General features: G+C 39.6%; 1 protein-coding gene across 1 annotated transcript; it reads left to right on the top strand.

Annotated features, from left to right (window-relative positions):
- The first annotated feature begins 525 nt into the window (after positions 1 to 525).
- PCOLCE2 (procollagen C-endopeptidase enhancer 2) lies at positions 526 to 23,204 on the top strand. The gene is made up of 9 exons (XM_084212696.1): positions 526 to 683; positions 1,561 to 1,669; positions 9,074 to 9,329; positions 10,930 to 11,054; positions 13,995 to 14,131; positions 15,417 to 15,571; positions 18,797 to 18,880; positions 20,995 to 21,162; positions 22,759 to 23,204. The coding sequence occupies exons 1-9, from the start codon at positions 601 to 603 to the stop codon at positions 22,893 to 22,895; spliced, it is 1,254 nt and encodes a 417-aa protein (XP_084068822.1). The 5' UTR covers positions 526 to 600; the 3' UTR covers positions 22,896 to 23,204.
- Positions 23,205 to 23,207: the final 3 nt, after the last annotated feature.

The following is a 23,207-nucleotide window of genomic DNA, read 5'->3' as shown; positions in this document are numbered from 1 at the left end:
GCATGCTCTGCCACAGCCTTTTAAAGAGTATCCTTCACAGCCAGAGTGAAAAGGCGACTAAATGGGTCAGGATTACCCACTGGTAAACAAAACGAAGCATTTCAAGTTTACTTTAGAATTTAAATAAAGAAGAAATTTCAAAGCAGCATTACTATTTTTCAAGCTTTGGCGGAGGCGCAGACGATTGCACAGCCGGTAACACTGAGTTCATTCATGCCCGGGACAAACACCCGCACTGTGCCACCTGAGGACGGCAGCGGGGCGTCGCAGGGGGCTGCGGGCTCGGGGCGGGGCGGCGGACAGGGGGGCGCTGCGCCCGGGCAGCACCCGCGGGCACAAAGTGCGCGGGGCCGGCGGTGCCCCGGGCAGAGCCCGCAGCCCCCGGGAGCCACCGGGGCGGGGCCGGGCACACCCAGGGCAGCGCCCGCGCCCCTCGCGGGGAGAGAGGGCGGCCCTGCCCGGGCCCCTGCCCTGGGGGCGGAGGGCCGCGGAAGCCTTTGCCTCCTCCCCCGGCCCTGGCAGCCACAGGAGGAGGAGGCGGCTGTCGGAGTAGCGGCTCCGCGGCCCCAGCCCTGCCCCAGTCGCCGCTGCCGCGCTGAGATGCCGCCCGCCGTCCCGCTGCTGCTGCTGCCGCCTCTGCTGCTGCTGCTGGCGGCGGCGCGTCCCGCCGCCCCCCCGCACAGGTACCGCGCTCCTCTGTCCCCGCGCAGGTCCCGCGTCCCCTCCCTTCCCTTCGTCCCCCTCAGTCGCGTTCCCACCGTGCCTCCGCGGGGTGCGCGGGTGTTTCAGTGTCCGCTACTGCAGCAAGGCAGGAGCATTTCCCATGGAGCCCGGGACCCTGCGAGAGCAGCCCGGTGCCGGGTAGTCTGTAACCTCTCTAACATAACAGTATAATAGGGCGAGGCATCCCGGTGTCTAAAGCTCGCCAGGGCGTTCGCTCACCCTCGTGTCCTCAGCAGTAGCAGTGGTTCCACGAAGGTTTTCCTGGGTTTCTCGCGTGTCCCTGCGGCGTGTCCGGAGCCGGCACCAGCACTGGAGCTGAGCCCTGAACACAGCTGGGCCACAGGGCTCAGCACCAGGAGCGGGGCTCAGCATGGGGTGGGTTGTGCTGCTGAGGTACAAAAAAGTACCAGAGACTTCCTTGATTAAAATAAATAAATTCAAAGCATAGAAAAGAATGAGATGTAATTTTTATATCAGTGCTATTTTAACTACTGTTATATGTACTATAAAAAGTCATTGCTAATGACTTTTTAAGAATTATTTTTCCATTACAATAGCAATTTGCAATGATACATCACATGGGTACACCACTGCTCTTAAAAAGTAAAAAAGGAGGGAAAGATAACATTCTGTGCAGAGCCAGAATTAAGATCAAAGTAGTTAATTTTTTCTACACCTAAGTTCGCACATTAAATTGCACATTCTGTGTCAATAGTGATTTTATGTAAATGATTAAACATATTCCATGTTAGCAATGGCTTTAAATATTTAAGCTGTTGAGACAGTTTGTGCCTCTTGTATAAAGAATAAATGATTTTTTTTTCCTGTTATTCTCAGGCCTACGTTTACATGTGGAGGAGTTGTATCTGGAGAGTCGGGGTTTATTGGGAGTGAAGGATTTCCTGGCGTCTACCCACCAAACAGCAAATGTACTTGGAAAATCACTGTAAGAATTTTTAATACCACAAAATCAGTGCTGAAGACAATGAACAGCTATTTGTTGTTAAACGGTGTTTTACATGGGGTAACATATGTGCAATAATGAACTCAGTAACTCAAAGTAGCTCAACTATCTGGAGCTTTTTAGGGTTGATGTAATATGATAATAGTGGCTGAAACAGAACTGGCCTTGCCTCATATCAGAAGCAAATTTTCATTGACTTCCCTGATGCACCTCTAATTGTTTTAAATTAACACATTTACAAGTAAACATCTCCCCTTCTGTCACTGTGGAAAGCAATAGTGAGTTCTATCAAAGAAAAGATTTGAGGTGGTGAGTATGAAAAGCAAAATTTCTTGGCAAGATGATGTATTAAAAAGTTTCAGTCAAACCCAAAAAAAATCCAGGCAGGTTTGCTTGAAGTATGCTGCTAGCAGTGTTCTCCCAGCCAGGACATCTGGAGTCTGTCATACAGCAGGATGACAGCAGTAGGGAAGTGTTGTTACATTTATAAATGACTATGTGAAATGGAACTATGTGATACAATTGATATTTTGATGCTGAAATGAGACTGTAGGGCAGAGGTATCATATTCATGGACAACAGATTCCATGAAACAACTAGGACTAAATACTCCTGTTCTAGATCTCCTTATCCACAGACTCAGAGAAGGGGATGTGAGTGAATGACTCACATCTGCACAAATTAAGCCCTCTGAAGCTGCCCACCAAATTTCCTCTCTTTTTTAGATACGGTTCACCAAGAACTCTTCTGACATTTGGGCCTACAGAAAAAATAGGACAGCATAAGAAAATAAGTTAGTCTGTGTGTTGACAGGATCACTAAAGACAAGTTCAGTTGAAAGACTGCATCACAGACTAGGTGTTGGCAGGAGAATAGGATGTCACAGGATAATTGTTTCCTGCTACTAGAGAGATGCTGACGAAGAGCAGGAGACATTGATCTGTTTACAATGTTCAATTTCAAACAGCTCTCGTACCAAATGAGTGCTGTGATTTTAATCGTTTTATCTGAAAGATCCCAGTGAAGCTGCAGAGTTGCTTTCTGCACTGTTCTGTTGCGTTTTGGGGCCTAGTTAGACGTTACCTTTGAGCCGTGTCTGACATGATGTGAAACATGGTGCATGCCCATAAACTTGCTTCCTTGCTGTCGAGGGGCTGAGGTGACAGCAATCAGCATGGCCCACCTTGCAATCTGAAGAGCAGATGCAAATTTGGAATCATACACACATGCCTTAAATAAAAGGGAAAACATACAAAATTAGTTTACCAGTATAACTCAGTATTAGATATTCAAAAGATCGAAATTGAATCTGGAGGGAGATAATAATTTTGCTTGTAACACCATGAAGTTTTTACCACTAAAAAACTTAGATAACAAATGGAGGCAGCACTAAAGAAGCAATTACTTAATCATGCCATGTATCTGCCCTTCTTATATGGGGGATAGAGGGAGAAGAGAACAAATGATTGTACTTAGAAAGTCCATACAGCGTGCTTTAATTGCAGACTTTATGTGGCTGTTGCTGACAAGATGCCAACATCCAGGTGAGCCTGGGCACGGTGAGAAGCATTTCTACAGAGTTGTAGCAGAGCTGTGTCTGCACTTGAGCTTTCTTGACAATGGGGGGAACTCGATGGCTTCTGTCATTTCATGATCACCCTGACTCCCTGTGTTCTGCTATGCTGACTGCCTCCTGCTTGTCCTCTGTAGTTTGCTCAAAGCCAGAGAAGGGCTGCACAACTGGAGTAGTCCAGGCTTGCTTGTGCCCTCAGCTCATTTAGTGCCTGTTTTATTAAAAATAATGTTCACTAAGCCAAGCTGATTTCTTTTCCCCCATCAACTGTAGAATGCTCTGTGTCTTTTGGGTGTGCAGGAAGGATGCAGGGAAGGCAAGGACTAAAAAACCTGCAAGACTAAGCCTGTACTCTCTTTTAAAAGACCATGGTTTACCAAACTGTGGCAAAATGGTACACTCATGGGTCTGGTTAGCCTGAATTTATACAACTAAATCCTTTCACCAAATATTGCTGAGGCTCAGAATAGCTTGTAATAGCACCCAAGTAAGTAAGCCAGTTACCTTGCCTTGAAGAAATACTCTGTAGTTACTGTTAGTCTTCCTCATTTAGCATCTGGTCTTAGAAAGTGACTAAGACATTTGCTTGTCCGTTTTAGCCAAGGGCTGTGAACACCTTTCTGAAAACACTCTCCTAATGCAGGATCTGACAAGTCTGCAAGACTGATAGAGACGTTGATTTACTTTATGTCTGGGTCATGAGAAGCGTGAAGCTCTTGTTTTCTCAACTACAGAATTTCATCATCTGCACAAGAAATGCAGAAAAAAAGGCAGAATGAGAGCTAATTGGTTCTTTAGAGGAAAACAGGTTTAGAAAACATTACAGGTAATACAGATAAAGCAATGTAGCATTCAGGTATCATCTGAAATCTTTCCAATTAGTTTGTTAAAGCTGGAAGAGTCCAACTCAATTATGGTTCTGTTATTTCAAAAGACTGACTTTTTCAGCTGGCTAAAGAAAACAGCTTCTCTATTCTAAGAGCTCTAAGAAGTGCTCAGCACATGCTTGTGGTTCTATTACAGCCTTGGCAGACTACCCAGCAGCTTTTCACTGGCTTTGCTAAGAAGTCATTTGTATAGCTATTTCCTTTCCTATAGTAATGTATATAGCTTTATCTGAAATATGTCATATACACTTACTTTTAATACTCTGTAATCCTTCTTGACCATCACCTCACATAAACATGTCACATAATCCGAGAATCTGGACTGCTGTCCCGTGTTTTTCTGGCAGACTGCTTAGTTCCCATAAAACTCCAACAACTTTATGTGCAACAATAATACTGAAAACTGTCAGAGTTATGTAAGGTTATGTTTTTATAGATTCAGGAGCTGCGTTCCAGCAGGTCTGCTGACAATAAGCAAAGTTTGAAAAATTTACTTTTCAGGGCAGTTGGGAATCTGCCCTGAGGGAGAAGAGTATTTTAAATAATATTTTCTATGTTTTAAGCATTCATTTTCCTATGTCATTGTAAAACTGCCCTTCCAGTAGAAAACAGGTCTTTACACATTGGTTGTATTGCTGGAAAAGAAAAAGATGAACAGAATCTAGTGCCCTTGTCAGGAAGAGCAAGTTAATACAAATTTTTAAATTTGGAGATGAAGATAGACAAGCAACTAGGCAGAAATCATGGTACTTCCCAGCATGTAACTCCAAATAACTTCTACATTCATTCTCAGAAGAGAGAAATAATACATTTGGCTTGCAGGTAGCTGATGTATTTTTCAACTTTACCTGGGACTGCTATAGCAAAGCATAAAATCAGCATTTTTGTATTAAACTTATATCAATATATATTCAGCCCAATACAAGTTTAAAAGTTAGGCAAAATATATTTGTGAAAGTTGGCATTTAAGGGGTTTCCTCCCTTCAAAGTAAATAGTCTAAACCATGTAATTTTGATGAAGGGGGCTTTGTATTCAGTCAGAACAACAGAAAAACAGCATCACTACTTTAAAGGTAACTGAACTTTGATTAACATTATATGAAACATCTGCAATGAATGATAAGCAACAGCAATCTCAAGACCTTATTTTGAGGTGTGTTGTATATATGGAATAATCATGCCCTTTTGAAGAGATTAGTAATCTACATAGATGATTTTAGGGAATTATGCTTACAAAAACTCCCTCTGAAAATTTCTTTAGCCTTTCATAGGAGTAAGGCATTAGTTCAGCATCATAATTTTTGAACCTAAAGAAGTTCACAGAGTTAAAATAAGAAGGGAAGCAGAGAGTGAGTATGGGTCAGTTGCCCTCTTTGTGACAAGGAAAGGCAGAGGATGAAGTGCCTCTGTTGTTTAAAGATACCAGCTGGATGGATAAAACAAAAATAAGGCACACCCTGCAGAGGAAGCATCACATCATTCTTCCTTTGATTCCTCCCTCTTTTTTTTTTAAATTTTCTTTTAAGAGCTGAATTCCTTCCAGTTCTTTCTCTGAGGTATCCCATCTTACTGTACAGGCTCAGATGTGGCTCACAGTAAACAATACTGAGTCATGCTGGCCTTTGCGTGCTCCCCTGTGTTTCTCATGGAACAATATTTTAAATGTCCTGGGACAATCATTGGCAGATTTTAGCACATGAGTTCTCAACATTTAAAGAAGCGAAATGGTAGAAATCAAAGAAAAGCACAGTTAGGCAAAGATGCCTGTATTTAGCACAAGATTTCTTGGGAGTACTGCAAACTGGAACAGCTGCTGCCAGAATGTGGAACCACCATCCTCTGTAGTTCATTGTCATCTACTCAGATCACAAAATTTTACCTGATTTAACATACTGGAACAAATTTGTTATTTTTGTGAATGACAAATATTTTAATAAGTAAGTATATTTGAAGAATAAAAGTAATAATAGTAAGTAGTGACTGTAATTAAGGCCCTGCCAGGTTTCTTTAAATGACTTACCTCTCCAAATTCAGTTAACATTATTCTGACAACTAAAACCTGCAGCAGGCTTCATGCTAAATGTTCATGACCATGTGGCTGAGTTTCTTGTACACATTTTTTTACAGACTGTCATGAAACAGAAGTCAGTACATCTGTGGGGAACAGTCTTGACCAAGTTCACATAGATTAAGCTGACAAAAGCAGAGATTAAAAGCTAAAATGAAATATAATTAGAAAGTATGGTATGGTATGGTATGGTATGGTATGGTATGGTATGGTATGGTATGGTATGGTATGGTATGGTACAGTATAATATAGCCTGTGGTGGGGAAGAGAAGAAGGAAGCAGAACACTGCACAGAATGACTGATATAATGAACCAGAAAACCTAAGACTTGAGTGAATGGCTGACTGCAGTTAGGGTTTGGCAGCTTTGCCAGCATCCTCTCTCTCCTGAGCAGGGGTCTGTCCCACGTCCTGTTTCCCTCTGTCCCCGTGGGGTGGCAAGAGAGTGGCATGTCCAGGGGCAGAGTGAGTGCCTTGGGGCTGGTGTGAGTAGAGCAGTGCTGGGTCAGTGCACTCCTGGAACAAAGCTGTCAGTGAGCACCATCAGCATTACTGAGTGCTAACCACTTGGCTAAATCTGAGTGCAGTTCTACAAGGACAGCAAAATGACCTTTTTGTACCCCAGAACTAGCTGCCTCTCACATTTCCCCTTCTTTCTTCGAACTCTGGGAGAGAGCAGGTATATTCAAAGAAGCAATTCACTCTGAGAAAATAGGGAAAAATCTCATAAGCATTGATAAAACTGTTTAATCTAATATGCTAGAGCAACTTCTGCTCAGCTTTCAAAAACAGGGGAAGGAAAAGGGGAAATATCTTAAAGATAGGCAAGTTTTAGCCAAAGCTGCAAGACACTGTTGTGGAATATGTTGGACAAACCTAACTGTAGGCATGATAGTTCATATTAAAACATGATAACCTTTAAAGGTCATCTCATTTGCATCCTGTCATACCAGTTGTACAAACTTACGAAAATTATTGTTCTACCCCAAAAGAGCATATATACATACATACTTCTGGAAAAAAGGCTTCTGGCATCTAACTGCCTAAATTTGACTTTATCTAACTAATTTTACTGTCAGCATTTCTGAATTGACTTGTCCAGTCACACAGACTTTTGTAGTACAACCGTAAATAATATTCAGATCTTCTGGCAGGAATACCAAACTCATTTTAGTTCATTTTATGTTAAAATGACCAAGCCTTAATGTTCCTTAGTGATTCAGACCAGAAGACTAGTGAATGCAGTAAGAGATTTAGATATGAGAGCAGTGATTCAAGGAATAAATTCAAGATTGGGCAAGTTGAGGTTTTGTAGTAGTAGCAGTGATGTGTATCAGCACAGGGACCCTGAATGCATTTTTGAGAGACCTTTGAACTTAAAGGAAAATTCTCTGAAACCAGCAGCAGGAACTGCAGTGGAGCTGGTCAGGAAGTGTCCACATGGACCCTGGGCAGCTGAGAACAGCTCAAGCAGAAGTCTGTGCTGCAGGATCAGTATCAGCACTGCACATAAAAGCAGCCACATCAGAGAGTAAGCTGAAGACACCTACAGCACGTTTTTCAGTACATCTAGAGCTGCTGCTCTGTCAGTATCTTCTGTGGGTTAAAGCAGTCACTTCCGTTTATAGCATTTCCATCTATACTTGACAAGCAATTTTTAACTGTTGAGACTCAACGTTAAAACAGTTTGACAATTTCATATAGTAACAGTTTAGTTTTAGTTTCTTTCAAACCAGTGGTTTAAAATGAGTCACTGTCAAGGAATGAAAAAAATTCATGAACTCTTAAATAACATGGCTTAAATATGAACTTAATGCAGATATATTAAGTGTATGTTTAAAGCAGAAAATTATAGTAGTGTCTCAGTAAAGCAGAACAGCTGCAATTATTTTAATAGCTAACCACTCTACCATGATATGGATTGAATGCAGATAATTACACTTGCCTGTCTAGGGTCTCTCTATACTTTAAAATACTATTTCCCTTCTTCAGTTCTGTTGCACAGCATTAAGTGCTTTATTAGAATAGTTTTCACTTCTCAGTATGCTGATTTTTCTCTTAAAAGCTTGTAACTGTATCCCAGGAAATGTTCTCCTCTTTGTAAACAATTATGTTGTCTTAATTTACATCCTTCTCTGTACTCTTGTCTCTTTTGCAATGTCCACAGATGCAGACATGTAACGAGATTTACCCTTACGTTTCCTCAGATGTTTCAGAAAACAAAACTCTCTTCTATATTGAGGACATCCACTAGTGATTCTTTTGAATTCTGTGTTTATAGTTTTACATTGTCTTTCCAAATATAATTATTTCACTGCAGCCACTCCAGTAAGTAAATATTAGGGTTGTACAATGTTAGGCATAAAGTTTCCAATTTTATTTATAAATGTAAGATGTCAGTAAATTAAAAAACCTCCTTCAAACTATGAAACTTGGTAACACAAATCAGAGAGAGAGGCCATTTCATTTGTTTAAAATGATAAGTTATTGGTTCCATATTTTCTTCATATTCATCTCATCCTCCTCACTTTGCTTGGTGACAGGGAGCTGCATGGCTGATTCTACACTTTCAGCAGCAAATAAGAGAAACACACCAAGTTGAACTGGTTTATAATTAACTGCATGAGCCTGACTAGCAGACACAAGATCAGAAATAAGATAATGGCAAGAGATGGCCAGAGCCTTGTATTAAGGATTGGTCCAAGTTACTTTAAAAACTGTTGTGCCTGGAATACAGTTGACAAAAACCTCATCTGACAGGAGGTGAAGGGTATGAAACCAGTACTGCAAACAGTGGGATCTGATAGATATGTGGTCACACTTCCAGCTGCATGTCTCCCTCCTGCCCTCTCTCTGCAGGTCCCAGAGGGAAAAGTGGTGGTGCTTTCTTTCCGGTATTTGGACCTGGAGAGCGACAATCTGTGCCGCTATGACTTTGTGGATATCTACAGCGGCCACGCCAATGGCCAGCGCATCGGCAGGTTCTGTGGCACTGTGAAACCAGGGGCCCTCGTGTCCAGCAGCAATAAAATGTTGGTGCAGATGACTTCAGATGCTAATACTGCTGGGAGTGGATTCATTGCAAAGTTTTCTGCAGCAGAACCACACGAAAGAGGTAATTAACCATTGTATATGTGCTGAAGACAAGTATAACTCGGTTCTATCCAGAGCCACATTAATGCTTTAAAAGATGTGGTGCCAGAGATATTAAGGATTGTGCTATTCAACATATTTATTAATTACCTTGCTTAGCAAATAGCAAAGTGTAACTGTGTAGCCATCTTAGTTCAGCAGGTAGTAAGGAGAAAGTCTGACAAGTCTAAGAGTAGTGGAAGAACTGTACCTAGTAGTAAACTGGTAATAACTAGCCATTAAAAGGGAAATTAAATTCAATGTAAATAAATGTTGCAAATAAGGGGAAAACACCCTAACTCTGTGGACAGTACAGCAGGTTCTGAATTGACTCTTACTATTTTGGAATGAGATCTTAGGTTTAAAGTAGATAATTTATGAAAACAGCAGTTGAGCATCAATTCAGTGCTTAATAGGTATCAAAAAAGAAACATAAACTTAATAATTTTTAGGAAAGAAAATTAAGACCAAACAACAGCAACAAAAACTACACCATTATAAATCCATAATGCATGTACATCTTGAATAAAGTGAGCCTTTCTGATGTTCCCATTTCAGAATTGAATATGATCAAATTATCGGAAGGGATCAGAGACAACAAGTATGATAGAGTTGAAAGAGCATCACATACACAAAGATCAACTGCACAGCATGAACTTCTTCATGCTGGAAAAGAGAAAGTCAAAGGGACTATAAAGGAGGGGGCTTTGAATTCATGACTGGTGGGGAGGAAGTGTGGTGTGGAGGAAGATGGACCTCAGCCTATCTCTTTGGACATAAAAACGAGATGAGCAAGTGGCTGCAAAGGAAAGGAGAGGATGATTTTTCTCTGTGACTTGTGAAGCAATAGAACACTGTACCAGGGGATATTGTGGATTGTCTCTGTCCAGGTTTAAAACCACTTACAAAAACATATCAAAGCAAAATTCATCAGGTATTACTATGCATAAAGGCATTGCCTGATGCTTGGGAAGAATATGAACAGTGAGAGGCTGGGAGGTCACAGGGAGGTGGTATTGCCCTAGTTAGTGACTCTTTTTCAAGGCTTTTGCTATTGATATGATACCAGACTAGACCGGTTGTTGGGCAGAGGCAGTGCAGGTGATGAGTAATCAGGCCTTCCAGTTGAAACCTTGTATTGAATGATACATTAAATAACTGTGCCTGGATATAGTTAATTCAACGAGAAGGTTCATAATAATATTGTAGATAAGTTTTACACACCTGATGGAGTTTTTAATTTGGAACTGAGGGCAGGAGATATGGAAGAAAAAGACCGCTCTCCATCAAGAACGCTCCACAGGCTGCAGTTCCTTTGGGAGTGCCTGTCGGCCCCACCATCGCTGCCCATGGGCTGCGGGGATGGCTCCTCCAGTACCTGCGGTTTCTCCTCCTCTTCCTCCAGTATTTGCAGGAATGCTTCTCTCTCTCTGTTTTGCTGCCGTTTATTAGCTGTGTTTTCCCAGAGGTGCCCCCAGCTGGGGCGGAGGGCTCGGCCGTGTCTAGGCGGGGCTGTGGCGGGGTGCCCTCAGCACGGCTGCCGCCCTCAGCGGCGCTCAGGGCCCGCGCTGTGCTGCTTGCAGGGGACCAGTACTGCGGGGGACGGCTGGAGAAGCCCTCGGGCTCCTTCCACACGCCCAACTGGCCAGAGCGGGACTACCCCGCGGGAGTCACCTGTTCCTGGCACATCGTGGCCCCGAAGAACCAGGTAAGGCCCTGCTGGCACAGCTCAGCTTCCAGCGCCTGCAGGGACCCGCACCTCAGAGCGGGCGGCTGCCCACGCTGGCCCGGGACACTGCGATGGCAGCCGGCCGGCACGGGCACGGCGGGCACGGCCACGCTCCGCCCGTCCCGCCTTCCGCTCCCCCACCGCCCCAGGGACTCCTGTGCTTCCCCAGCAGGGCCACGCACTGGTACACCTCCGAAATTAAACCCATTAAAGCATCTGTGACTGCTGAGGCTTTGAAGCCAAGGAGGGTTTAAAGATTATTTTCTTAATTCAAAAATGCAATGCGAATGAAGTCAGGGCATGTGATCATCTCAGCACCAAACGTGATGATGACCAATGCTGCATTTGAGTCTAACAATGTTTGAGCATTTTTGGTGTTGCTGCAGTTTACTACTGAGGTACCCAGGTAGAGCTGATTGAAATTAATAAAAGCAGTTCATTCTATTTCATATTTTGAAGGCTCCATTGCATAACATGCTTGCTTAATTAGCCAGATGCCATGAGAGCATATGTTACCACTTCATTAGGAGCTGAGGAGATGTGACTGCAGACTGAGAGGGCTCTTGTGCCATGCATGGCAAACACAAGTGTGTTCCCTACTGTAGGGCAAATCTCAATCCTAGCTGCACATTTTCTGGTTGCTGCTGAGCCATCTGCGCTATCTTAGCAGGAGGTCTACAATGATTGAATGTTTTGGTTGACAAGCATGTTTGGCAGGTTACTTTTCTTGCCACATTCAGCTTTTAAAATTCATTTACATATAAAGATGACTTTCCTCTTCATCTTCCGCTCATGACTAATCCTTGAAATAAAAAAAGCTGCCCCAGATAAATATATTCTTCTGATCTTTCCTACTTTTGCATTTACCAAGACAGTTCCTCCCTTGAACTGAAGCAGTATGTCAGCTTAATCTTTCCTGTATTCCTTTTTAATGTATGTTCCTTGTTTGCTAGATACAGGCCATTTAACAATCCTATAGATAGGCAGTGATTTTTAAACCCTTATCTGTAAACTGCAGATTACTTTGGTTCTTTCCAAATGTCTCTAGATAAGCCTAAGAACTTTTCCTAAGCTCACAGAGAAGATTTGAGAAAGGCTATATCAGCATAAAAATAAGGGCATTATATTCTGTGCCTTTTGATGATTCTATTCCACAAATCTACCTGTTTCCAAATATATATTATTCATGTACTGCAACAGTGGTTGTTTGCATGGAATAAAGGCAGAATTTTGACAGTGCCATTTTCCATTACATAGTGAATAAGCATCTCTCTTCAAGTGCACAGAAAAAGCTCCCCAGTCTTCCATTTGCCAGAATTTAGGTGTGGTTGTCTCTATTTTCCTTTCATAAGCATGTGATAAATAAAACAAGGCACTCTTGTTTTGTTGCTTCAAATACAAACCAATAATTTCTTAATTTATTACAGAAGATGAAGGAGCTTCTCCTGATCATGAAGAGCTTCTATTCTATCATGAAATACTTACCAGTGCAAAGTGTACTTATTGAACAATAGTGAAGTAGATATTATGGCCTGCCATTTTGCCTGCTATGGAAAAATTTAGCATTTCTATTCCCAGTTGCATGACTTCTTTCTATACCAGCTTTTTTGATCACAAGCATGTTATTCAGATGGGTATTCCATTTAAAGTGCATTTTTTCATCATGATACTGAGGGTTTTGAAACAAGCCTGTTAGTCATCTCTGAAATCAAGTCCCCCAAGGTTACTCATACTTCACGGGAAACAAAATTAACAGAATTATGCCTTAAATATCTTAATAGTACACAACTATATCCATGCAAAACGAAGACATAGGTGATAACAGGCTGTCATTACTATGAATGTAGAACAAGATAACTTTTGCTATGTCAGTAATCAAATAAATACACCATGTACAAATTACTTCTTCTTTTTTTGTACAATCTTAGAAGATTTAATACCATATTTGTTGGAGTCAGATCTTTATAAAAGTTGATCTACAATCAGCATAAATCAGTCTTGTCATTCAAGCCTTATTTGTGCTATTTATGGGAAGGTGATTTAAATACTGTTGTGCTTCATCTAAAGAAGCAACCTAAATGCATATATTACCTCTGTTTCCATGCAGCAGTTAGGTTGTGTTTCCCTTCCTTGCCACACATGACTGACAGAGTCATTCTGCAGGACTTCATTTCAGAGTAGTAGATTCCATTTCTGTTTTCTTGTACATTGTTGATTTTTTTTTCCTTATGTAGAAAATTCCATAAATAAAAGTCATTGGAGATGATAGCATCAGTACTGGAAATACCAGCATGGTACTAGTTCACATTTATAACTTGTAAAGCCTCAACAATGAGGGAAATCTGACATGGAAACACTATTCCTTTCAGTACTTACTTTCTCTTGGGTTTAATTTTACTATTTCCTAATTTTCTTTCTATCAACATTTCAATTTCTAATGTTTTTAATTCTGCATCAAGTATACACAGTATTGGCAACCACAGTGATTTAAGCCCTGCTGTTAATGAAGTCAGTGAAATGCCTCGTATCAGCTTTGCCTTTGCTTTTTCTTTAGTGTATCTTGAAAGATGCAATGACATTAAAAGCTCCTTTTCTGTTGCTTACACTTGCTGTAGTTATTTTAAGAGCATTGTAACACCTAACACCTACTAACATTCACTCGTAAAAATAACTTCATCAGAAGTTACTTGCATGCATTTGAAAATAAAATGTTTTACAGAATATTAGAGTCATATGCTGAACTATTAGTTGGAGAGGTCATGTGGATTACAATACTTCACAATTAAGTGGATTAAGGAATTTTCCTTTATTGAAAGAAAAATTAAATAGTATTTCATATGAAGATGTCATTTACTACAAGAAGTATTAATAAATTCTGCGTGTCAAAACCTTAATGATTTATTTCCATTTTCCCTTTAGCTAATAGAGTTAAAATTTGAGAAGTTTGATGTGGAAAGAGACAACTACTGCAGATATGACTACGTTGCAGTGTTTAATGGTGGGGAAATCAATGATGCTAAAAGGATTGGGAAGTACTGTGGAGACAGTCCACCAGCGTAAGTAACTTCCTTTAGCTGGGAACTCTGCTACCACTGTGTCATTTTGTTAACAGTTCTGTCCAAGGTTTCTAAAGATTTTAAGTTTTAAATTAAATGCAGTGTTTTTCCTCCAACTGAACATGTAGGAATTGCTTAGTATCTTGTCTCTCTCTAGGTTTTCTCTATTTTCTCTCTTTCCATGACTAACCCTGGCTCCAACCCATGTTCTCTGCTGTCCCACAAGCCTCGTTAGCCCACTGTGTAACAACCCCAGAGCTAATCCCAGTGCTGCTGATACTGGTGTGGCACCAATAGTAATGGTGACTGAAAATTAACATAATGTGGATGTTTTGATTATAGATACTGAAGGACAAGGATCCAGCTGAGCTCCCTAGCCCCTTGGCTCCTTCCTCACTTTATCTGACTCATTTTCCTCTTGGCCCTTTTTAAAAAGACAGGATACAGGCTGGGTCAGATTTTTCAGATTTGGCCTTGTAGTCCTGGTGTTCAGGAAGCAGAACAAAGCTCTTGGCAGCTGATAATCAGTGCCCTCCTATGTCCACAGGCTGTGTCAATACTGCAGCAAGGAGAGTTTAATCTGGGCAACCACCATGGCAGCTGTAAAGAGAATTCCAGTTAATCAGCCCCTTACTTTTGGTTATGTCAGACCTGGCTGTCAGAGTAAACTGATTTCTGATAATCTGCCAAAAAAAAAAAAAGGAAAACAATGACAAGTTTTTTACTTCAAGGACTTCATTAAGGGTTTCAAAGAAATCCTGGGTAATCAGTATCTAATCATAGACAAAAAGTGAGCCCACAGAAGTAATAACCCAAAACATTTTATTTTTGCTGGGTTTGTTGAAGAGTTGCAGAATCCAGCACTTTTTGAATTTTCATAGCCCTTCCAATTGTGCAATATCTTTTTTACGAAACAAAACCAAATTTTAAAACACGCCATTTACTTACTTCCCCTGTGTACAGAGGATTTCTTCAATGTATTTTCCCACTTTGCTAATCTGACCCCTTTTATTTCATGGAAAGGAAGTTTGCAATGAATTCACTGGAAAGAATTGAACAATACTCGTATTGGCATAAACTTCAGGAATCAAGAGTTTTAGGTGATTAATGGAAATGAGTTTCATGCTCAAAACACCAGTGCGTGACATGCCAGCAAAGAATCATGTATTTTTCAGTATTAGTCTGGAGTATTGTTTTTGGGGGTTTTTTTAAGAATGTTATTAATGATTTTTGGTCTTGACATGTGAAAGAATGGAAATATTTTAATTTTGATTTTCTATTTTAGGCCTATTCTGTCTGAGAAAAATGAGTTGCTCGTTCAGTTTTTATCTGATTTAAGCTTAACAGCTGATGGTTTTATTGGCCATTATAAATTTAGACCAAAAAAGTTACCCACAACTACAGCTCTGCCTACAACCACAACAGTCCCTGCTACCTCAAGTAAGTCTTACTGGCTGTATTTCATTTCCTATAAAAATTTAATTCCAGGACAAGGAGAGAGTTACAGAAATACAAAATAGAAAATATATTAAAAATTTAAGTTTTACAGTTTGTTACTATTTTAAATGTTGAAGGAATTAATTAAAATTAATATACTCAAGGGAGTACTGGAATATACTCAAGGGAGAATACACTTAACATTATTAAAGGAAATCTATCCAGGCAAGAGTTTAGTATAAAAGTAACTGACCCCACCTGAGAGAATTTTCCTATCTCTTCTTAATTTTGGATAGTTAACTAGCACATTCCATAGAAGAATGGAGGAGCTAATTTCTGTTTAATAAAAATTTCTGAATATTTTGGGTAATAGTTTTATTTAGAGGAACTCTTTCTTCTGTACAAGTTGGTATGTAAAAATCTTACTGTGTTTTTCTTCATATAGCTTTTAAGATCAAGCAAAATTGGTATGGAAGCCAATTGAGCCCTCTTCAGGTTCTGTGAAGACCCTGTCAATATGACACTCTCCTAGAATAATTTTTATTTGAAAATATTTAGTGATTGGAACTTACAGAGAAATATGTCTCACTAAAACTAAGTTTCCTTTTGTATTTAAGACTAGACAGCATATATGAAAGATCAGAGCTGGATTTCTCTGAAGGTGTTGCCAAAAATACCTCATTACTGAGATACTGAAGGGATAAATTCTTAGAATTTCTATAACCTGAATGTGAGGATTTCAGATACAATTATAGCAGAAATCCAAATTATTTATGATGTTTTTGCAAGACATAACCTGATTTGTACTTAAAACACCTCACAAATCAGGGCAGCAGTGGCTTGTTGGCAGGAAACCAAGAAGCTGCAGTGCTTTAATCCTGCTAATGAAGGTATTCAAAATAGATGAAAATCAACATGAAAAAAATGAAATCATAGTGACCTGTAAATCAGTCTGATGTGACTCTAACTTATAAATAATTCAGCTCTTCTTCACTCTAAAGCACCTGTTAACGACCTTGTTGTTGAAAGGCTTGGTCTCAAGTAACCCAGACTGTCAGTAACCCTGTTCAGGGTTTTGCACAGGCAGGAGAGATGAAATTTACCAATTAACTCCAAATCAATTCTCATGACAGCATCAGTGTTAGAAAATAAAAACATGCAGCTTCATCTGAGAGAGGACAACAGAGGCAAAGTGTTCAAAAGACTTGTCAGGCAGACACAAATAAGAAGTCCTTTGAAGGTGTGATCAGTTTTGCACAGTGTAGACATTTCTGATCTTCAGAACAAACCACAGCAAACCAAACCTCTACAGTTCAGTTACATTTCTGAGCAACCATTTGTAGTCAGAAGTGTCCAGTTCAAAGAGACTCATCTTACTATCTTGCAAATCAGATCTCTTTAAACTTGCACAGAACTCCAGGCATGAATAAAATATTAAACTTTAGTAGGCTCTTTCAAGAATAATTAGTCTTTCTGTAACGTACAAATATTAGTACTCGCAGAAATAAATAAATGCTATAAATAAATTTGTAAAAGTAATGAAGATTAATCCAATACCTGTGGTGAGGTATTTGACTTCCTTATATCATTGGATAAAATCATGCATTTTCCTGTCAGTGTACCTGAAGTGGTAGGCAACTAAACTTTTGTTTCAGTTCTTCTCCAGTTCATGTTTTGCTAAAGTACCTTACAAACAATAGACAGCCTCTGCTGACAAGTCATAGCAAAGTTGGTCACCAACCAAAATTTATTAGACTGAAAAAAAAAGAAATAAAAAAGTGCCCTAAAAGGACCAAACAAGACTATTTTGTATTTGCATAATCCTAGTTTTAAATTTAGAAAAATCAGAGCACCTCAATAAATTTTTGGCAGCTACCATGTTGGCATGCACCTGGGACTCCATCTACCTGCTGGATTTCCTAACCTCCTACTATGGACTAACCTGAAAGACTCAAGAAACATTAAATTCTAAATTTTTGGTGTGCTGTGTGTAGCATTGAGATAGGAAGCACTTGCCAGACCTGTACCATTGACATAGTAACTTGCTCTTTAAAACACTTTTCCTTGTGGGAGGCATTTAACTTTCTATAGACTCAAATACCAAGAAGACTGGAGAAAGAAAGGAACAAACCAGCCAAAAATACATAAAAAACTATGAAGCCTCACCTTTAAACTTTGTATTTGAAGGGCAAAACAATGAGCAGTGCAGATATTCTAACAGCCATGGGCATTGCACTAAAGGCAAAGTAATTTTAATATAATTTAGCTCATTCTTAGAAACTTGGAAAATTATTCAATTAAAAAGAAGTACAAGAATAAAAGTATAAACTATTGATTGAAAGTTAGTCGCAAGTTATATTTCAAAAAAATATATGCTGAATAAAACTTTTGCAAAATGCTCCATTCTGAAGTAAAAAACTACAAAGACACTTGTCATAACTAATTTAGTTTTTCTTGGAAATTAAGGTTATGTAGGGATTTGTGTTTTTAAAATCTGTCAGTGTCACCTCCATGTTTCCAGTACCTATGTCACTAATTCCAAACGCATTTGAAAAGGTCATAAAAACCTTCAAGTACTCTGCATCCTACCATGTTACATGGAATGATGCACAGAAACTATGAACATCCACCCAAGTAAGAAAAAGATGCCAAGTGTATTCAGTTGTTTATAAACAAAGCATTCAATTTCAGAAAGGAAATGTCAATCCCTAATGTTAAATCCATACTTCAAACATCTGGTTTCAAAATGTCATGAAGAAAAACTATGCAACACTACCTGACATGAAGCTATGTGAAAAATTTGGGAAAAAAAGGTCAGGAATTTGAACTCTGATCCCTTTCATGACAGTGCAGTAATTTCCAATAAAAGGCCACCCCCTCCCTGGGAAGTGTTACTGTAACATCCTGTTGTGGTACTCCAGGTGTTCTGCTAGGGCTGTATGGCAACAGCAGTGACAGGCTTCAGATGCCACACAGATCTTGAGTAACATCCCATTCTCTCAGGCTGCTAGAACAGACACAACTGAGACACCTGAAAGGATGATGATTGGAGGTGACAGCAGAGAAAAGGAATATTGTTACTGTGGTGCTCATCCCTGAAATGCCAGGGCTAGATCATGCATACATCAGGATTATTAATCTTTCTTCTTGTCTTTCTTGAACATTGTGCTTTTCATTTGTATCAAATGCTTCATTTCAATTTCAATTTACTTTTTTCCCTTCAAAAAGCTGTGAAACCTACAGTTGCCCTGTGCCAGCAGAAGTGTAAAAGGAGTGGGACTCTGGAAAGCAATTATTGTTCAAGCAACTTTGGTAAGGAAGCAAAGTTTCTTTTTATTTATTCATTCTCTACTGCGTTTTTAGACTCAAGGAAATTTTCTCAGATATAGTTCTGGGTTTCCATTAATATAGGCTAATATTTTTACACCAATTTATCTATGTATCTGACATTAGTATCTGTTTCACTCAGTACATTCTTGGAGATATTCTGAAATAGGCACTGCACAGGTATCTGAAACAAACATACTTTCTCAATCTGAGGAGCAAATGACAATGTAAGACAACCCCAGGATTCACTGATTCAGTTACTGTATTGTCATCTCCATTTTCTTTAACACGTTATGCTGCACCTGCTGACTGTTCCACGCTACAGTGTATAGACTTCCAAAAAGCTTTGAAAAGAAATTAGAAGGGATGGAAACCTCCAAGCACTGCTATCTGTACACAGACATAAATCAGTCAGGAAAAATGGTGTCTGCTGTGTATTAGCATGGCACTGGCACTGCTGATCTATTCAGTTACGTGTCAGGATATTTTCCCATTTTAATACTGCAATCTTTTTTTAATCCCCTGTAACATGCCAGGCAATTTGATGGGAAAACTCCCTGCCACCACCCTATTTTCATTTTAAGCTCTCTCTTACTGCACTGCTAATCCCATGAGATTTGAGGAGATCTGAGGGTGGCTTTGCCTGATGGTGGCCCAGCAGCAGGGGAGGCTGTGGCTGTACCCCGAGGCAGGGTGCACTCAGGGAGCCCCTGATGGTGCCCCAGCAGCAGGGGAGGCTGTGGCTGTACCCCGAGGCAGGGTGCACTCAGGGAACCCCTGATGGTGCCCCAGCAGCAGGGGAGGCTGTGGCTGTACCCCGAGGCAGGGTGCACTCAGGGAGCCCCTCCCAGCCCTGACCACCGGCCCCTTCCAACCTGCAGCCCCTACAGGCTGGTCCAACACAAAAGAAATAGGTAGGGAAAAAACCCAAACTATAAATGGTCTCCTCTTACTGACCACACCCTAGCTTTGTGACTCATGGTAAATGACACTGCATAAAGCTTGTTTTTTTTCCTCTAGCATCACAGTAAGAAATCACATTTTTCTCTCCCATCTTCTGTCAAATACTTGACATTTTTCAGTCTTTTCTGTGACAGGAGTGAGAGTAAAAATACTTTGTATGCTTCTGTGAATGCAAGCATATCTTAAGGTAGGAATAAGAAGTCTGTTCATAGAATATTATTTACTTGAAGTTTATTTGCAAAATTTATGATTTTAGAATATAAGTATTTCTCTTTCATCATGCATTTCATTTTCTTGTTCCTAGAAATATAGTGCTGCATTACCCAGCACTTTAACATCCACAGTTCTTTCTTGATTGACCTGGAATATTCTATTTAATTAAAAGCTCTGCCTTAGAGGAAGATAATGTTAAAAATTACAAAATGCCAAAATGTGGATTATGCAGTTTTGTAAAATAAATCTGGCTGTACATACTTGATAATTGAAGATCGAATTTATCCTAGGATTGAATATCTGATTTTAAAAGATTACCTGAGAAGAAACCAAATTGTTAATACCAATTACTATTTCCTTTTGATAAATAAAGATGGCTTACCAGTTAATTTAATCATCCTAGGGAAAAGAAAGTGTCTTCATTTTCATACTGAGAGGTCTTTGAGAGATATGATGGTAACTAGAAATCTGTTAACTACATTCAGCTGAAATAAGTAAGTTTGTATTAGGCCTCAGGCAGATCAAAATCTAGTTCTTAGGGCATTAACTATTCCCTGCTACTCATCTGGGAGTGTCAGAGAGGTGGGAATTCTGATTTTAGCTAGAAGAGTTCAATTCAACTTCTCCACAATTTGAAAAGGACTCATTAAAAGTAGTATCAAATGGTACAGTTTAACTGAAATCAGAGAACTGGGCTTGCATGAGACTGACACATTGTAGAACAGTTTCATATTTGGTGCCACCAAAATTTGACAGTAGTGAGTTAGTTATTAGCAGTGATACTCATATTTTAGTAAGTGTTCCCAGTACTGTTTGTTTCCTTATCAGGCACTAATATACTTAATAAGTTTTTATGATGCCTCAAAATTTTTGTCTAAAAATAATAAAAATGTACCAAATATATCAAATGTCTTTTCTTCTAGTAATAACTGGAACTGTAATCACAACAGTAACACGGGCTGGCAGTCTGCATGCAACAATATCCATCATTAATGTATATAAGGAGGGAAATTTAGCAATCCAACAAGCTGGCAAGAATATGAGTGCTAAGATTCTTGTTATGTGTAAGCAGTGTCCTCTCATCAGGAGAGGTAAGTACACAGTAATAACTGCTTTGTGTGTTTATAAAAGATAACAGTTATAAAAACTACTATTTGAAATATGGCCACAAAAATAAATAAAATTACCATGTTTTTTTCCTATAATCAGTAGTTAGTATTAAAATAAATTTTAAATAACCAGTAATCCAGGTTTATTCCGTTTTTCTGTTTTACTGGAAAGGGATTAGGCTCATGTAGATCACAGGAGGTTGAAAAACTTTTTTCTTTAAAAGCCACATGATGCAAGATAAAATCTGATTTTCACCTCCATTTCTCTGATGAAGCTGAGATAGATTTTGTGTTTACATGTATGTATTTTGGAGCTAGTTTTTATACACAGCTGTTTATAAGGGAAAGACAACAGCCTGCTAAACCAGGAAGAGCAATATCTCACAGGAAATGGCAGAATCAAGTTCCACTGTTGTGTATCTCCTGAATGTATTTATAGCTTTACAAAATACTCATAGCATTAAGCCCACTTTGTATCTGCAAACAGCCAGTACTACTAAAAGCTACCCTAAGTAATATACAGAGATCAACCAACATAAATTCCAGTTAATTGTGGTAAAGGTGTTAAAAGAAATACTGAGAGCATTTTTTATTAAAGTAACTACATGAAAAATAAAACTGTTTTTAGCTTTGCCTCATAAGTAAACAGGTAGAACACAAGAACATAAACAGAGTCATAGCAGGAAACAGTCAAAGTAATTTAATAAGCATCAAAAAAACCCTGATATCATTCCAGATACTACCACTGCTTAAGCATATTAACTCAAAGTGGGCAGTAACAAAGTGAAAAATCATGATCAGAAATTAGCTTTTGCCTTTAGTTATCTGAAAACTACACAGAGGGAGACATAATAATGTTTCCCTGTGTGAAACAAACTCTCCTTTTAGGCAGACTTCTGGCTCCAATCCACTTCTGTTTCTCATCCGAAATCTCAATGAATTATTTAAGAGCCATTACATAATATCTGAACTTTTCTGTTTATGTCCCTGTGATAGCATTCCTTCCAACCTAAGACCTTGCAAATCCCCAACCCTTCTAAGGCATAAAAATACACAGATCCAATTGAACTGTCCAAAGCCAAGTCTTACCACTCATTAAGTCCACCTTGCCTGAATGCTTCTGTATGTACCTAGAAAATGTTTACATTTCTGAGGAGGGAAAGGGAATGAGAGGACTTAAGAGCATTACTGCTTAAGGGCATTAACCTACAAGCTGAGCAAATGTGAAAATATTCAAAATTAATGAGACATATTCCACCCTGGGTGACAGTGGTTAGGTTGATGGGCACTTGTAGTGCCTCCAGCCTTGACAGTTTATGTTTAAAGAGTATCCCCTATATATCTAATTATGTAGTACACATTTAGCTGTGCATCTGCTTGATTTTACAGAACTCTAGTTCGTGGTCTAACAAGCATGGCAAAGATGGGTAAGGGAGTAAATGTTGCAGGTAGGAAGGAAGAAATGTTGGAAGGCATTGGTAACAAACAATGAAATGAACAGAAACCACAGGTCAAGAACTGTACTTACCAAATGATGTCCCAGATTTCTGTCTTGTAATCTCATTCTCTCCTTTCTAGGTTTAAACTACATCATCATGGGCCAGGTAGAAGAAGATGGTAGAGGCAAAGTCTATCCCAACAATTTTGTCATGAGTTTTAAGACTAAGAACTCAAAGATCCTAAATGCCTTGAAAAACAAAACATGTCAAAATTGAACTCTGCAGCTGTGTTCTGTCATCTGTCTTGAAAAATCAGTTTAACTTAGCATAAGTCATGGAAATACAAGTGACTGCCAACAGTATGACCACGCTGACCCTTCCTTCCCTCCTGTCCACATAAGCACAGCTGGCACAAAGTGAAATCCATTCCATGTACAAGATGAGAACAGACCCTCCTAAGGCTGAAAGCCGAAGATTTGCAGCACAGCCATCTGATCTCAAACATACAAATTCCAGTTACTTGGAAGATGTTAATTTATAGCTGTCCAATTTTTTAAGGAGTTTTGTACGTAAAATAAGAATTCTAAG

This window comes from Fringilla coelebs, assembly GCF_963513975.1.
Source record: "Fringilla coelebs genome assembly, chromosome: 10".
NCBI lineage: Eukaryota > Metazoa > Chordata > Aves > Passeriformes > Fringillidae > Fringilla > Fringilla coelebs.
Note: the sequence above shows the minus strand (reverse complement) of the source record. Positions and strands in the feature narration are given on the sequence as shown.